Below are 17,362 nucleotides of genomic sequence, written 5' to 3' on the forward strand. Positions count from 1 at the left end.
TCAAGAACCCCAGTTTGGTGATGGAAGAGAACAGGTCTCGCTGGAGGCACCCACTTTAATCAATTAAAGGACTGGAAATATTTCTCTCTGACCTCCAGGGTCCTTGTGTTATTAAGGACCTTTTATCTTGGGTTTTTCAGATACTTGATAGTCAACTTTGGGAACAAACACACACATCCTCAACACTTGAGTTATAGTATCTTTGTAATAGACAATGTAAATGGAATTGTTAGCCAAACTCTCAATCCTCTCCTCTCCTCCCTCCATCCCTCCAGGGAAGCCAACATGTCGGTGCCCTGTAGGGTTTACAGGTCCGTTCTGTGAGAAGCGGGTGTGTGATTACTACTGTCTGAATGGTGGTACCTGTGATGTCAGCCTAGGGAACCAGCCGGTGTGCCGCTGCATGGCAGAGTATACTGGAGACCGCTGTCTTTACCGTGAGTAAAGGGATCCAATTACGTATGGACTCTTGGGGGTGCCTAATGTCCCTTGAGGGTGCCTAATGTCCCTTGAGGGTGCCTGAGGTCAAATATATTTTTCGAGGGTCCCAAATATATATTTCAAGTCCCATGGAGAGCCACTGATTTGTTATGGGGAGCACAGGCCCCCCCCTTAAAATCATGTCATGTATTTCCGACCATAGGCCAATCCACCAGCAATAGCAACAAACTACACATAAACATCTGACCTTAACACAATCCGTATCAACCTACCCTATAGCATTCCCAAGATCACTAAAGAACATGAATAAACAACAATAGCTGACCATTTATATTCAGTCACACTCTCTAGAAATCTGATATCTTTTTAGTTTTGCATATTTAAGGTTCCAACGACAACAATAAATACTAAATCAAACAATGAATTGTTTTTGGGGGGTTTTATTCCAGAAAGGGCATTTCATAGCTACAAATACCATGTGGGGGCGAGAGAGTAATTCTAAATGCCACTCTAAACAACCTTTGGGGGTTTCTGTGCTGCACTGATAAAATATTTCCCTCCCTTATGTTGGCTTTGTCATTATAAATTGTGGGGAAAACAATTTCAACTGACGCCATTACTGAGTTTCTACTGTAACTTGCCCAAGGGGTGATACGTTTTCATCTATGAACGAGATGCCATTTAATACAGATAATTAATTCTCATTAAAGGCCTGTAAAAATGTTATCAAATCAACTAAAACTATGCTCCCATTTCCTTAATATGAAATGCACCTCTCTCTCCTCTATCTCTTTTTCTGGTCTCTCTCTCTTCTGACAGACATCTGCCACCATTACTGTGTAAACTCCAAGGCCTGTACATTGTCCAGTAGTGGCCATGTAGAGTGCGTGTGTCCAGCCAAATACGAGGGCAACAAGTGTGAGGTGGACAAGTGCCTGAGGTGCCATGGAGCACCTTGCCTCGTCAACGATGACACAGGAGATGTGGTCTGCAAGTAAGTTGTTAGCATCTCACAACATTACTTTATATTCTATGTTGGGTTAACTCCTTAGAGCTAATGCTTGATGTACTGTAGTTGAAAGTCTTCCATGTATTGTATTTTCTATGGTTATAATGCATTAACATTCCACAGCTTCACATTTTTCAATACCGTTTACACAGAAAATAGGTTATCAATCAGTAGTCTTGCAAACTCAAACAATGAAAGAAAGACAGAAATTGTGGGCCACTCAGTGACAGCAGCTTTCCTCTGTTTTCCTTCAGCTGTACTAATGGCAGGATGGCACCCAGCTGTCAGCTATGTGACGGCTACTGTTACAACGGAGGTACCTGTCACCTGGACCCTGACACCAATCTGCCCTTCTGTCAGTAAGTACAGTAACTACCTACTAGCAATAGCCTGGAATAACAATAGCCTAGGAAAGTTTTCTCTATTCTTATTTTAATCTTCACAAACTTAAACTACTGAAACGTTACTGTTCAGAACGTATCACACTGTTCATTTGTCATTGTGTCTCCACTCTGGTAGGCTTCAGGAGAAAGCGTATACACTATTTTGATTTTCAGTGATAAGGAGTGGGTTATACAAGTAATGAGCAGCAGAAACTCCGTGGCAATGACTGGTAGAGGACAATAGGTTGGCTCCAGAGACCTGTGGGAATCATCCAAGAGAATGTATACTCTGCAGTTCTGGTGATCCACAAAGATTAATTTCAGCTCTGTTATAATCAGGTGTGGTTCAATGTTAAAGACCTCCCCACGGAGATGATTGGAAATCCCTCTGAAAAGGGAAACCTTGTTGCTTGAACGATCTATTTTACTGCCCCCATTGTCCATTGTAGTTAAAATGAAATTTGTGGCCATGACTGGCAAGATTCAAGGGATAGAATCAATTTCTATGCAAATGATCCCATCTCATTTTCCACGAGGTTAACAGATCTTGATAATGTGGTTTATTCATTGGCTGCGAGGCATAGAGATTAGGTTAGATGATGGATACGTCTGTGTCAAGAAATCATAATGTTTGACCTTAAACTATAACAGAGTAAATTAATATCTTATCCAAGCCACCCGAGAAACTCCACAGGCAGAAGAATCCTCATTGAGATGGTAATTTTCAGATAACTGTCTTAAAGGTCTAAGGGATTTTCAAAAGTCATCAATGTGTTCCGCCAGTAAATATAATCAGTGTATATAAACATAAAGTGGGCTTAATAATCGTTTTGATGAATTCACAGGGCACAGACTGTTTATCAAGATCAACATGTTCATAAATAATCTGCATTTGCTTATTTCTGTTTATTTTTCTGTATTAAAAATGTACTGTTCATTTTTTAGAAATACTGTAAATAAGCATAGTGTGAATTGATAACATATTTTTTGCCTCAATGGATGTGGTTGTCTCTGGTTTAGCTAACCATAAGGTTTCTAGTTTAGTTTTAGTAAAACATTTTTTGCATGAATGATAGAAACATGAAAGTTTACCAAGGGACGACTCTATTAAAATATTTTGGAACAAATCTGTCCTATTTTGTTTGTTGCCATGTTGAAGGGTTGGTCGTTTTTATCAAAATCACACCACCACACTGTTTTACAGCTGCACGACAGGGTTCAAGAACCAACGTTGTGATGAGCTGGCCAACCCATGTGATTACTTCTGTCAGAATGACGGGATGTGCACTATCAATGCCCTTAACAAACCACGCTGCAAGTAGGTCCCTTCCTCACTTCCTGTGGCTGTTCCAGAGGTCTCACCACCCCGCCCTCTCGTCATTCAGTTCCATTTCAGCCAGTGTGATGGTCTATATAACACTTTTCCCACTATAATACAGTACCTACTCCCTCTTTAACTCACTGCTAACCATCCACATCTCATTCAGCCCGAGCTGACATGCCCTTCGAGTAACATTAAAGTGATCATGTGACGTGACATGTGAATATAGGGGACCTGTTGTGACCTGCATGTATGATGACTAATTTTGCAATGTGAATTTGGAGACAAGAAAACGTGGACCTTTAACTTTGAGTTGCATAGTATTTAGTTATGAAATAAGTACTTTCAACAGCATGTCAATGGTTGTGTTGTAGATTAGATAACAAACACTTTTCTGTTCATCAGATCTTACCTAGTATTTTCCCTAACAACATTGTATTTGATCTTTTTCCCATTAAAATTCAGGATTGTCCATGCTGTGACATTCTTTCTATGGGGGAATGATTCATTGTTTGTATGTGTGTGATGCTATTCTCATTCTTATTCCTGATTCATGGAGTGCATGTAATTTAGTATAATTTCATACCTTCCGTCACCATCCAGTTGCAGCCATCAGATCACTCATGCTTTACAGACACATCAGCGTCAATCATGTCCAATTGGAAATCATCTCCTCTAACTAGGGTCATTCATCACTCCCATTGGATACCATCCAAACAGCAAACCAGATGACTCCTTGTTTTCTCATAGTTTTTTGCTGAATATTTATCATGTTAATCAGTATGTTATCTACTCCTCACTAAATGTAGATGTCTTCTGTGTTCTTTATATCTAATCTACTGGAGTAAATCTGTAATATTTTTATCCATGGTTTAGTGTCTCCTTTGTTCCTATAGTGATCGTTCTATGTGGGGATTAAGGTAGAGAGCGCTAAGGACTATGGTTGATTTTCTCATCTCTGATTGGTCTGTTCCAGGTGCTCAGCAAATTGGGCAGGGACACAGTGTGAAAGGCCCGCCCCTAAAAGCAGCAGATCGGACAACACCAGTGGAAGTGAGTTCAGGAGTCACATTACTCACCCAGTGTCATACATAACCAAAAGACTAACCAGAGGATGGCTATCATTAGGTGGATTGTCGACACGTATGCCTAACTATAAACAGAGAGCAAGAGGCTAAGTGAGATGGTCCACTCCCATCAAAATCTGTCCAAGTGGAAATACACCGATAAGCAGACCAATAAGCAGACAGATTTTCTTTTTTTAAATTTTCACTTTTATTTATCCAGGTAGGCCAGGACAAGTTCTCATTTGCAACTGTGACCTAGCCAATATAAAGCAAAGCAGTAAGCAGACAGCCAATTCCTCCTTTGGCCTCCTTTCCTTCCAGTTCTCTGCTGCCAATGACTGGAACGAATTGCAAAAATCACTGAAGCTGGAGACTCATATCTCCCTCACAAACTTTAAGCATCAGCTGTCAGAGCAGCTTACAGATCATTGCACCTGTACATAGCCCACCTGTAAATAGCCCATCCAACTACCTCATCCCCATATTGTAATATTTTTTGGGGTGCAAAGGAGCAAAATAAATATTGTGTGATAGACTGCATCCAATTTGCTGAGTAGAGTGTTGGAGGCTATTTTGTAAATGACATCGCCAAAGTTACGAATCGGTAACCAGACACCTAGGTATTTGTAGATGTCCACGTATTCTAAGTCAGAATTGTCCAGAGTAGTGATGCTAGACGGGCGAGCAGGTGCGGGCAGCAATCGGTTGAGGAGCATGCATTTAGTTTTACTTGCATTTAAGAGCAGTTGGAGGCCACGGAAGGAGAGTTGTATGGCATTGAAGCTCGTTTGGAGGTTAGTTAACACAATGTCCAAAGAAGGGCCAGAAGTATACAGAATGGCGTTATCTGCATAGAGGTGGATCAGAGAATCACTAGCAGCAAGAGCGACATCATTGATGTATACAGAGAAAAGAGTCGGCCCAAGGATCGAACCCTGTGGCACCCCCATAGAGACTGCCAGAGGTCCAGACAACAGGCCCTCCGATTTGACACACTGATCTCTGTCTGAGAAGTAGTTGGTCAACCAGGCGAGGCAGTCATTTGAGAATCCAAGGCTGTTGAGTCTGCTGATAAGAATGTGGTGATTGACAGAGTCAAAAGCCTTGGCCAGGTCGATGAATACGGCTGTACAGTATTGTTTTTTATTGATGGCGGTTATGATATCGTTTAGGACCTTGAGCATGGCTGATGTGCACCCATGACCAGCTCGGAAACCAGATTGCATAGAGGAGAAGGTACGGTGGGATTCGAAATGGTCGTTGATCTGTTTGTTAACTTGGCTTTTGAAGACCTTAGAAAGGCAGGGTAGGATAGATATAGGTCTGTAACAGTTTTTGTCTAGAGTGTCTCCCCCTTTGAAGAGGGGGATGACCGCGGCAGGTATCCAATCTTTGGGGACCTCAGGCGATACGAAAGATAGGTTGAACAGGCTAATAATAGGGGTTGCAACAATTGCAGACCGCCTGCCTTCCCAACAATGGAACAACTCCCATTTTTAGGTGGAGACGAGACCATCTCGTCATTATATACAGTATCCCTGCTATAAAGCTCAACTCCACATTTCATTCTAAATGCCCTACTGCTTTCAAAATACTTTTTTTTTCAACTACAAAAAAATAATATTTGCAGGACACAGATTGTCCTGACTTCAAATCAAATTTTATTTGTCACATGCTCCGAATACAACAGGTGTAGTAGACCTTACCTTGAAATGCTTACTTACAAGCCCTAATCAACAATGCAGTTTTAATAAAATAAAGAGTTAAGAAATAATTGACTAAATAAACTAAAGTAAAAAAATAAAAGTTACAATAAAATAACAATAACGAGGCTATATACAGCCGGTACCGGTACCGAGTCAATATGCCGGGGTACAGGTTAGTCGAGGTAATATCTACATTTAGGTACAGTAGGGGTAAAATGACTATGCATAGATAATATACAGCGAACAGCAGCAGCATAAAAAAAGGGGGTGTCGATGCAAATAGTCTGGGTTGCCATTTGATTAGCTTTTCAGCAGTCTTATGGCTTGGGGTTAGAAGCTGTTAAGTTGCCTTTTGGACCTAGACTTGGCACTCCGGTACCTCTTGCTGTGTTGTAGCAGAGAGAACAGTCTATGAAAGATTGACTGGAGTCTTTGGCAATTCTTAGGGCCTTCCACTGACACAGCCTGGTATAGAGGTCCTGGATGGCAGGAAGCTTGGCCCCAGTGATGTACTGGGCTGTACGCACTAGCCTCTGTATCGCCTTAACCATGATAGTTTGTTGGTGATGTGGACACCAAGGAACTTGATGCTCTCAACCTGCTCCACTATAGCCCTGTCAATGAGAAAGGGGGCGTGCTCGGTCCTCCTTTTCCTGAACTTATTATTGCATTCTATCCATGCTGGCTTTGTCGAGCTCCCTGAGACATGAAACAGATAGGTGGAAGGGCATACAGGCTGTCGCCAATTTTATTAATGCTCATTTTGCCTAAATGGGTAATGGAAACACTGTAACCGCTTCATTTTTATCTAGGTGTGATGTCATTACGTCCAACTGTTTTTATCGACACTAGTTAGTTAAATGGAACACCGCAGCAGGCAATTGTCGCATTTATTTTCTATGCAAACTTTCTAAATGTCGACAAAAAATCACTGGACAATTTAATGGAAACATAGCTTGGGATTAGGGATGTACCGATATGACCTTTTTGGCCTTTACTTGATATTTACCTTGCCAAAAAACCTGATACCTATGAACTGATATTTAAAATTGTAGCGGCCTTTTAAGCATTCTAGTACAGTTAAATAGTTTAAACACACACACGCACACACACACACACTGACCGAAAAGGTATTTTTTGGGCATTTACATAACATCCACATTACCAGTAAAACATAATCAAAACCTATTTATTTCACTTACTTGCTGTGCTGTTTCATTGTTCAGTCGTTTCATTCTCATCCAGGATTTCATCATACATGTCAAGCAGTGAAGTTACAGCTCTGTCTGTCCTCGGCGTGCACTGTCACTGTGTCCGTTTCCATCTTGTCCAGCTGTGTCTGTGACATTTCACATAAACCCTGTTTCTTGTCTGCATCGAAGTAGCGGTCCTTGTATCTAGCATTGAGCATGGTGATGACACAGTAAAGAGGCTCAGTGAGAATGCCACCAAATCGCTTGTTCACAGCCTCTAGTAGAGTGCTTTTGCAAGTTTTAACCCCACGGTCTGTGTCGGCAGTTTTGTTGAGCAGGTGTTTCAATGCCATGACAGAGGGTATCACGTCTGCTGCAGACTCTGTTGGTGAGCTTATTTCTCGAGTCAGTTGTTCGAATGGAGCTAGGATTGTGTTCATGTTTCAAACATCTCAAATGCCATTGAAATGGCAGCAGCGGTATGAGAACCAGTACATTCTTGAGCAATACGGCTTTCCAGTAGGAAATCCTCGTCGACCCACTGTGCTGTCAGACTCAGCATGCTCATGGGGCTGACATCGCTGGTCTAAATGTCAGTGATGCTATTACTGTAGCAAGTAGCTCATGGATGTGCGTTTCAGCAATACTGTGTAACTCTGGTAGGGAAACATCTGAAAAATAACACCTACTTGGTAGTATGTACAGTGGCTCGAGGTGCTCGACCAGTCGACGAAAACCAACATCATCCACGACAGAGAACGGTTGACTGTCAAGGGCAGTGAATCCATTATCTTGGCGTTAATGGATTTTGCCTTTGAGTTGTCTCGCTGAAATACTCTTTCAAATGACTGCTCGACTTGAACTTGTTTAGTTTTTGGAAGTGTGCGCTTAGTTTTTTCTGCTTTTGTTCTAGGTAGCTGCTGAACGTCTGGGGGCGATGCACTTTCAAATTAGTAATTAGGTTTTTGGTATTGAAAGATTTCACTTTCTCCTCTCTTAGGGAAATAATAGCAGCACAAACGTTGCATATGGCCTTTTTGTTATCTTCCTTTGAAACTTCCAGATAGATCCACACAGCAGACTTTGTGGGCCAGGTTAGGAAGGCTGTGTTGCACATGTAGCGCTGTATTTTTCGTGGCGTCATTCCGTCATCTACCGACATCGGTTTTGCACATTGGCATTAAACTAGACATCGGGCTGATGCCAATGTTGGAATTTTTAGCTAATATCGTCTGATTCCGATATGCTTACCGATATATTGTGCATCCCTACTTGTGGTAACAGTAACAGTAAGCCTACATTTTAATGCAATTCCATCCTTTATCTTTTCTGTGTTTCAGGGAGCATAGCCATCATCGTGCCTCTGGTCCTGCTGGTGATCTTGATCACAACAGTGGTGGCGGGCGTTTTCATCTGTAAACGAAGGCAGAGGTACAATAGGTTAAGCCTAATAAGTAACCATGCTGGCTGTTATGTCCTGTGATATGTGTTGTATGTCTTGTAATTTTGTGTTTTATGTGTATGCCAGGAATGCCTGTATTGTTGCCAGACAGATTTCCATATAGGACAATTAAGTATTCAATTCAATTTAAATTGTGGTGTGGTTGGTGATCTCAGGTACAACATACCATATATTATCTCCTGATAATGAGTTCTGGTTGTCCTCCTTCTCCCAGGGGGAAGCGGGTGACAAGGCAGCCCATGACGAATGGAGGGATAAACGTGGAGATAGGAAACCCTTCCTACAACATGTATGAGGTCGACCACGACAACCATGCAGATGCTGGCAGCCTTCTGCGACCAAACTTTACACTGGACCCTCATAAGGTTTGTATTGTCAGACTATGTACAAAATCAGCCATTCATTTTGTGCTTAATAACATGTTGTGTGAATGCAAAAACACTCAGATTAGTAGAATATTGTAAGTGTGTATTGCTGAGGAAAACTGTTATTCATGTTTCAATATTTCATTGGGATAATATCATTTACAGAGACATAACGTTGTAGTCTCATCTGTTAATACATCAGTATGCATTTTTGGTATCCATCCATTTTTGGTATCCTAGTCATGTAATCAGTAGTGTGATAGCAAAATGAGGCGGAAGAAGCTCCTCTTGTGGCATACCAGACTGTCTATCCACGGTTTGTTTTAAAATAGATGTGTAGTTATATTGGCAGATGGAGCATAAACCTCAGGTATGTGGAGAGAAACATTATTAAGGTGCTCTGTACCAAGTGAGCATTTTATCTGCTGTTGATTCACTTTCTTCTTAGGTCTCAGCACTGCACTAACACTACGAATATCAAATAAATCATAACAGAGCTTTACTGATCTATCTTGTTAGCTAACTTGCCTGCTACCACTTCAAGCTTAATGCGTTTAGTTCTCGCCATGCCAACTTTGACATCTGCTATTGTCAGTCCCACCTGGATCCCTTTTCATTAGAAAGGTAGAGGCAGACTGAATCACATCTAGCTCACTCCTCTATCAGTGGATGCTGTAGGTGAAAGTTGCAATGGTTTTTGCAAGTTCCAAAACCAAAAATGGATTGACAATCGATGATCTCATTTTCTAGTCATCACATCTTTTTTAGTTCCTCACTGATGTTGATATATCATGGATTTTCAGATGGATTTTATTCATATACACAGCGTTTGTTGGATGACAACAGCTTGGCCTTGTGGCATGGTGAACACGGCAGAACTTGTGTGTTGCAGGGCTGGTGTGTGAAGTCCAGTGACCCTCGCACCCTGGGCATACATACTGTGCCCAAGGAGGTGATACCTGGACAGGTGAATTCTCCCATCCTTCCCTTTAGTTTAGACCAGCGATTCTCAACTGGTGTGTCAGGAATATGGGCAAATTGAAATTATTGACAATGAAAAAGGTGGGACTGTTGTTCTCTTGTCATATACAGTGCCTTGCGAAAGTATTCGTCCCCCTTGAACTTTGCGACCTTTTGCCACATTTCAGGCTTCAAACATAAAGATATAAAACTGTATTTTTTTGTGAAGAATCAACAACAAGTGGGACACAATCATGAAGTGGAACAACATTTATTGGATATTTCAAACTTTTTTAACAAATCAAAAACTGAAAAATTGGGCGTGCAAAATTATTCAGCCCCTTTACTTTCAGTGCAGCAAACTCTCTCCAGAAGTTCAGTGAGGATCTCTGAATGATCCAATGTTGACCTAAATGACTAATGGTGATAAATACAATCCACCTGTGTGTAATCAAGTCTCCGTATAAATGCACCTGCACTGTGATAGTCTCAGAGGTCCGTTAAAAGCGCAGAGAGCATCATGAAGAACAAGGAACACACCAGGCAGGTCCGAGATACTGTTGTGAAGAAGTTTAAAGCCGGATTTGGATACAAAAAGATTTCCCAAGCTTTAAACATCCCAAGGAGCACTGTGCAAGCGATAATATTGAAATAGAAGGAGTATCAGACCACTGCAAATCTACCAAGACCTGGCCGTCCCTCTAAACTTTCAGCTCATACAAGGAGAAGACTGATCAGAGATGCAGCCAAGAGGCCCATGATCACTCTGGATGAACTGCAGAGATCTACAGCTGAGGTGGGAGACTCTGTCCATAGGACAACAATCAGTCGTATATTGCACAAATCTGGCCTTTATGGAAGAATGGCAAGAAGAAAGCCATTTCTTAAAGATATCCATAAAAAGTGTTGTTTAAAGTTTGCCACAAGCCACCTGGGAGACACACCAAACATGTGGAAGAAGGTGCTCTGGTCAGATGAAACCAAAATTGAACTTTTTGGCAACAATGCAAAACGTTATGTTTGGCGTAAAAGCAACACAGCTCATCACCCTGAACACACCATCCCCACTGTCAAACATGGTGGTGGCAGCATCATGGTTTGGGCCTGCTTTTCTTCAGCAGGGACAGGGAAGATGGTTAAAATTGATGGGAAGATGGATGGAGCCGAATACAGGACCATTCTGGAAGAAAACCTGATGGAGTCTGCAAAAGACCTGAGACTGGGACGGAGATTTGTCTTCCAACAAGACAATGATCCAAAACATAAAGCAAAATCTACAATGGAATGGTTCAAAAATAAACATATCCAGGTGTTAGAATGGCCAAGTCAAAGTCCAGACCTGAATCCAATCGAGAATCTGTGGAAAGAACTGAAAACTGCTGTTCACAAATGCTCTCCATCCAACCTCACTGAGCTCGAGCTGTTTTGCAAGGAGGAATGGGAAAAAATTTCAGGCTCTCGATGTGCAAAACTGATAGAGATATACCCCAAGCGACTTACAGCTGTAATTGCAGCAAAAGGTGGCGCTACAAAGTATTAACTTAAGGGGGCTGAATAATTTTGCACGCCCAATTTTTCAGTTTTTGATTTGTTAAATTTTTTTTAAATATCCAATAAATGTCGTTCCACTTCATGATTGTGTCCCACTTGTTGTTGATTCTTCACAAAAAAATACAGTTTCATATCTTTATGTTTGAAGCCTGAAATGTGGCAAAAGGTCGCAAAGTTCAAGGGGGCCGAATACTTTCGCAAGGCACTGTAATTGGTACATTTACTATCACTATCGCATTAAAAATAGTTCTCCAGATTGCATTATGGCAACAACAACAGAAATATTGGATCGCTACTGAAACAACCTGGTTCAATTTGGGTGTCAAGGCAAAACCAGTTGAGAACCATCACCATCTCATACAGAGGGAGCCATAATGTCTTGCCATTCACTATAAAAGGAACAGATGTGCCTCCTGAGTGGCGCAGTGGTCTAAGGCACTGCACTGCAGTGCTAGCTGTGCCACTAGAGATCCTGGTTCGAGTCCAGGTTCTGTCGCAGCCAGCCACGACCGGGAGACCCAAGGGGTGGCTCGCAATCGACCCAGTGTCGTCCGGGTTAGGGGAGGGTTTGGCCGGCAGGGATGTTCTTGTTCCATCGCGCTCTAGCTTACTTCTGTGGTGGGCTGGGCACAATGCACGCTGACACGATCGCTAGGTGTACGTTGTTTCCTCTGACACATGGGTGCGGCTGGCTTCAGGGTTAAGCGGGCATTGTGTCAAGAAGCAGTGCAGCTTGGCTGGGTTGTGTTTCGGAGGATGCACGGCTCTCAACCTTTACCTCTCCCGGGTCTGTACGGGAGTTGCAGCGATGGGACAATACTGTAACTACCAATTGGATACCACGAAATTGGTGAGGAAAAAAGGAAAAGATGTGAGAACATTAGTAAATATCCTTTTTTTAGGAGGCCTGCAGGCAGTTGTAGTGCATTTTAGTGATTTAGGTATGATTCAATTCATCTTGAAGTATTTAACAAGGGAAGGTATTGTTGCACTAGTAAAAGAGACTTCGGAATATATGCTACCGCCAATTTGGGAACTAACATCCCATTGGAAAAGCTCAGTCTTGCTAACTCTATATGTAAACTCAGCAAAAAATAAACGTCCTCTCACTGTCAACTGTGTTTATTTTCAGCCAGCTTAACATGTGTAAATATTTGTATGAACCTAACAAGATTCAACAACTGAGACCTGAACAAGTTCCACAGACATGTGACAAACAGAAATGGAATAATGCGTCCCTGAACAAAGGGGGGGTCAAAATCAAAAGTAACAGTCAGTATCTGGTGTGGCCACCAGCTGCATTAAGTACTGCAGTGCATCTCCTCCTCATGGACTGCACCAGATTTGCCAGTTCTTGCTGTGAGATGTTACCCCACTCTTCCACCAAGGCACCTGCAAGTTCCTGGACATTTCTGAGGGAAATGGCCCTAGCTCTCACCCTCCGATCCAACAGGTCCCACACATGCTCAATGGAATTGAGATCCGGGCTCTTCGCTGGCCGTGGCAGAACACTGACATTCCCGTCTTGCAGGAAATCATGCACAGAACGAGCAGTAAGACTGGTGGCATTGTCATGCTGGAGGGTCATGTCAGTATGAGCCTGCAGGAAGGGTACCACATGAGGGAGGAGGATGTCTTCCCTGTAACGCATAGTGTTGAGATTGCCTGCAATGACAACAAGCTCAATCCGATGATGTTGTAACACACCGCCCCAGACCATGACAGCGACAGTGTGTTTGTCCCCATAGGTTACGTTGTTGCGGGTGATGTCTGGTGAGGACCTTCCTTACAACAGGCCTATAAGCCCTCAGTCCAGCCTCTCTCAGCCTATTGCAGACAGACTGAGCACTGATGGAGGGATTGTGCATTCCTGTTGTAACTCAGGCAGTTGTTGTTGCCATCCTGTACCTGTCCCGCATGTGTGATGATCGGATGTACCCATCCTGTGCAGGTGTTGTTACACGTGGTCTGCCACTGTGAGGACGATCAGCTGTCCGTCTTGTCTCCCTGTAGCACTGTCTTAGGCGTCTCACAGTACGGACATTGCAATTTATTGCCCTGTGCCACATCTGCAGTCCTCATTCCTCCTTGCAGCATGCCTAAGGCACGTTCACGCAAATGAGCAGGGACCCTGGGCATCTTTCATTTGGTGTTTTTCAGTCAGTTGAAAGGCCTCTTTAGTGTCCTAAGTTTTCATAACTGTGACCTCAATTGCCTACCGTCTCTAAGCTGTTAGTGTCTTAACGACCGTTCCACAGATGCATATTCATTAATTGCTTATGGTTTGTCGAACAAGTATGGAAAACAGTGTTTAAACCCTTTACAATGAAGATCTGTGAAGTTATTTGGATTTTTACGTATTATCTTTGGAAGACAGGGTCCTGAAAAAGAGACATTTCTTTTTTGCTGAGATTATATAAGGAGTCAACATGCATGTTTAATACCGTATCTTTGACTAATGTGCATGAGCTATCTTCTTTCTTTCCTGCTACCTTGCAATACATTTTAGCTGATACGTTTATCTTTATCTTGATTAACTTTAACATAAAAAAGTTGTGTGTTGCCTGTATCAAGAGAAAACAAAGCACTGATGTTTAAGGGCATCTTCATTCGGGGCACCAAATTACATAGGGTATTTTCTTATGCATTGTTGACAGCTGTGCTGATGTGTCTTTGTCATATATATAACAGCATTTTTACTCCCTTAATGCAGCCCATGAACTACTCCAACCCAGTGTATGCAAAGATCTACCTTGACGGACAGAACTGTCGGAAACCGGTCATCAATATAGACGAGAGGAGAGAGCTACTCCCAAAGAAACTAGAGGGGACAATTCGCGAAACTGCCGCATAGCCTGACTTTACACTTTCTACTCCTTTTATAAGACAGTGTACAAATGTATAAAAACAAGAGGAAAATAAGAATTTTCTATTTCCTATCAGGCTCCGGTCCTCACGGTTAGGTTTGTTGGTTTTTAGCATCAGCATTACCTCCTCATTTGTGTGCTGAACACTTTTATTTCAATTTGTTTAGTTTCCGTTGTTTGCTTTATGTTTCTCGAACAATTGTTATACAGCACTATATAGTATATACTGTAAGACACTGAAGTAAAGCTGCTGATTTACAAAATACCTTATTAACACCGGAACTCTTCTGTTGTAAAGAAACGTTAAGATCGATACAATACTTATTTCTGTACCTGTACATGTCTCTCTCTTGTTAAAGTGGAACCAACAAATTGTTATTCTGGTGCAGTATACAGTACTAACGCAGGTCTCGATTTTTATTTTCTGAACAAATATCTCATCTTTTAAAAACAATAGTAGTTTGAGGTTGGTCAAGTTATGATTGCTATGGTTTCCACTGTCATTACTTTTCTCAGAACAAAAACTGTTTATCTTCGCAATAACATGTTATCATTTCATGGCTTCATACCTGAGTAGTGAAGCTTGTTTTCTGTCCTTGTGTTTGTATCATTTGTTTCAGCCATGATGAATACACAGGTTAGTTTTAAGATAGTCCTTTTCCGTTGACCATCTAATTCAGTATTCTACAGTGTTATAAGCATCACGTTCATGTAATAATTTCAAACATATATTTGCTCTGCTTCAAATGGAAGATATTTTACTGAGGTGTCTGAAATGTGTGCTCCATCTACGCAGTTCTGTTTGGATCACAGAGATGACTGAAGCTCAACATGAATGTTCTGAGAATAGTCACAGATATAGACGTCCATATTTTTTTAGGTCTCTTGTTCCAAAAAAGTATCTGTATCTACGTTACGGCATAAGGATTTAAACACGGAAAAGGATTTAACACAACTTTACGGCTACAATGTGACTTTAGAGAATTATAAAAACACTTTCTGTTACTTTCAGAAAGGGAAAGACGATAGATATAACACATTTTATAATTTTGTATTTTATTTGTATGTTTGGCTGCTTGTATTTTGAAGAAATGTATTAAATGTAAGTACTTTTATATAAATGTAAATCAATATAAAATAAAGGGGGCTTATTTCCATTTCAAAATACATATTTTGTTTTTTTAGATCTTTGCTTGATAATGGCGCTAACATCAGACTTCAACATGATGCTACATCGCAAGTTAATTCACATAAAATGTTACCCCATGCTAGTGATAATATGAGCATGTGGCATTTTTTCCAGCAAGACACCTGTTGGAACAATATCTCACACGCAGTTGAAACAATAACAAAGCAGTCAGCCTCTGTTTTGGAGAAATGTAACTACTCTCAAGTTCACAGACAGAGTTATGGATGCAAGGACTAACAGTTGATGACAGAAATTGTGGTGTTTGAGGCTATACAGTGTTTTAATTACATTTACGTTGTTTACAAATATTGGCTTTAAAAAAGCTTATATTTTGGGTTCTGATTTATAAGGCATTTATAAGTTATATTTTTCAAGAATCAATGGGTATATATAATTCATTTATAAGTCCAAAAATGGATTAGTGACTAAGGGTTCTAGCTTTAAGTGGTATAGCTGTCATATTTCCAGGGTTTGCATGGTCCCTGACCTAACAGGTCAGTCAACAGCTGACACATCTTATCTGTTGTATGGAACAGGCTAAGAGGACAGGAGGATTACTGTGTTACCAGTGTGCGTATCGGTGTGTGTGCTTGTTTGAAGTGTGTGTATGAAGGCCAAGTGCATTAATTACCTCCAACGATGAACACGCCAACAACGCCCACCACACAGCACACCAAATGGAAATTCAGTCCATGAATGAGAGTTTTAGAACACAATGGCCGATCATCTGCACCCCTCAGTGTTTCACCTGCTCTGTCACCATGACAACCGTACGACGAGGGAGGACAGACTGACTGATTGCACTTTGTCCAGAGTGCTGCTCCCTGCTCCATCCACTGGTATTTTCCTCCTCTGCTATCAACATAAATCTGAGCAGCTGAAGTGCTGCTATTTGGGAGGCGAAAGTGCTGCTATTTGATGTGGTGTAGCTCTGATATGATCTCAAATTCGTACCAGGTTTTGAGTCTCACTGAGTATGTTTACATGCACACTGGTAATTATATATTAAACTGATTGTGGCAGTAGGCCGAGTATGGCAATAATCATGTAAACACTTTACTCTGCTAATCTTAATCGGTGTAAGATAAAAAATATATATATATTTAAACACCTGCTTTTCTGAGCAATCTTTGAAATTATTAGGACACGTAAACAGCTTAAATCGGTATTCCAGCTGTGTATTTGATCTGGAATGTGCCAGCACCAGTAGCACAAGCCTCCACTTTATGCGTGAGTGAAGTGAGTTCAGAAAAACTGAAAGTATGCATTTTAGAAATAGTTTTCAATATAATATATATTTTTATTTAACCTTTAACTAGGCAAGCCAGTTAAGAGAAATTCTTATTTACAATGACGGCCTAGGAACAGTGGGTTAACTGCCTTGTTCAGGGGCAGAACGATTTTTACCTTGTCAGCTCCGGGATTCGATCTACTGTAGCAACATTTATGTTACTGGCACATGCTCTTACCACTAGGCTACCTGCCGCCCCATATACAGACTTTATATGTCCAAACTCAGAATCACATAGGCTTCTCAAAAATAACGTGGTCACTTTGGTGGAACATTTTTTATTTTGATTGGCAATATTCTGCATTTACTTCAGTCCCTGGTAGCCTATCAGTTAGAGCGTGTGGCCAGTAACTGAAAGGTTGCTGGTTTGAATACCTTCCCTGTTAAGGTGAAAAGTCTGTCAATGTGTTCTTGAGCAAGGCATTTAACCCTAATTTGCTCTGGGGGTGCAGTACTACCGTGGCTGACCTGGTAAAACAACACATTTCACTGCATCTATCCAGTGTATGTGACAATAGTAAGGTAACCTGACTTCAGATGTGTCCATGTAAACAGGA

The 17,362-nt window shown here is 41.4% G+C and overlaps 1 protein-coding gene across 1 annotated transcript in view; it reads left to right on the top strand.

The window, feature by feature from the left end:
- The window catches only part of lrp1bb (low density lipoprotein receptor-related protein 1Bb), a 103,263-nt gene extending 87,767 nt beyond the window's left edge, over positions 1-15,496 (top strand). Inside the window, 9 exon segments of the mRNA XM_065005692.1 lie at positions 276-437; positions 1,261-1,435; positions 1,705-1,809; positions 3,038-3,151; positions 4,131-4,207; positions 8,461-8,551; positions 8,797-8,947; positions 9,840-9,914; positions 14,172-15,496. Of these exon segments, the coding sequence (XP_064861764.1) occupies positions 276-437; positions 1,261-1,435; positions 1,705-1,809; positions 3,038-3,151; positions 4,131-4,207; positions 8,461-8,551; positions 8,797-8,947; positions 9,840-9,914; positions 14,172-14,312 (1,091 nt within the window). The 3' untranslated portion in view covers positions 14,313-15,496.
- Positions 15,497-17,362: the final 1,866 nt, after the last annotated feature.

The sequence above is a fragment of the Oncorhynchus nerka genome, linkage group LG3 (assembly GCF_034236695.1).
Source record: "Oncorhynchus nerka isolate Pitt River linkage group LG3, Oner_Uvic_2.0, whole genome shotgun sequence".
NCBI classification, from domain to species: Eukaryota; Metazoa; Chordata; class Actinopteri; order Salmoniformes; family Salmonidae; genus Oncorhynchus; species Oncorhynchus nerka.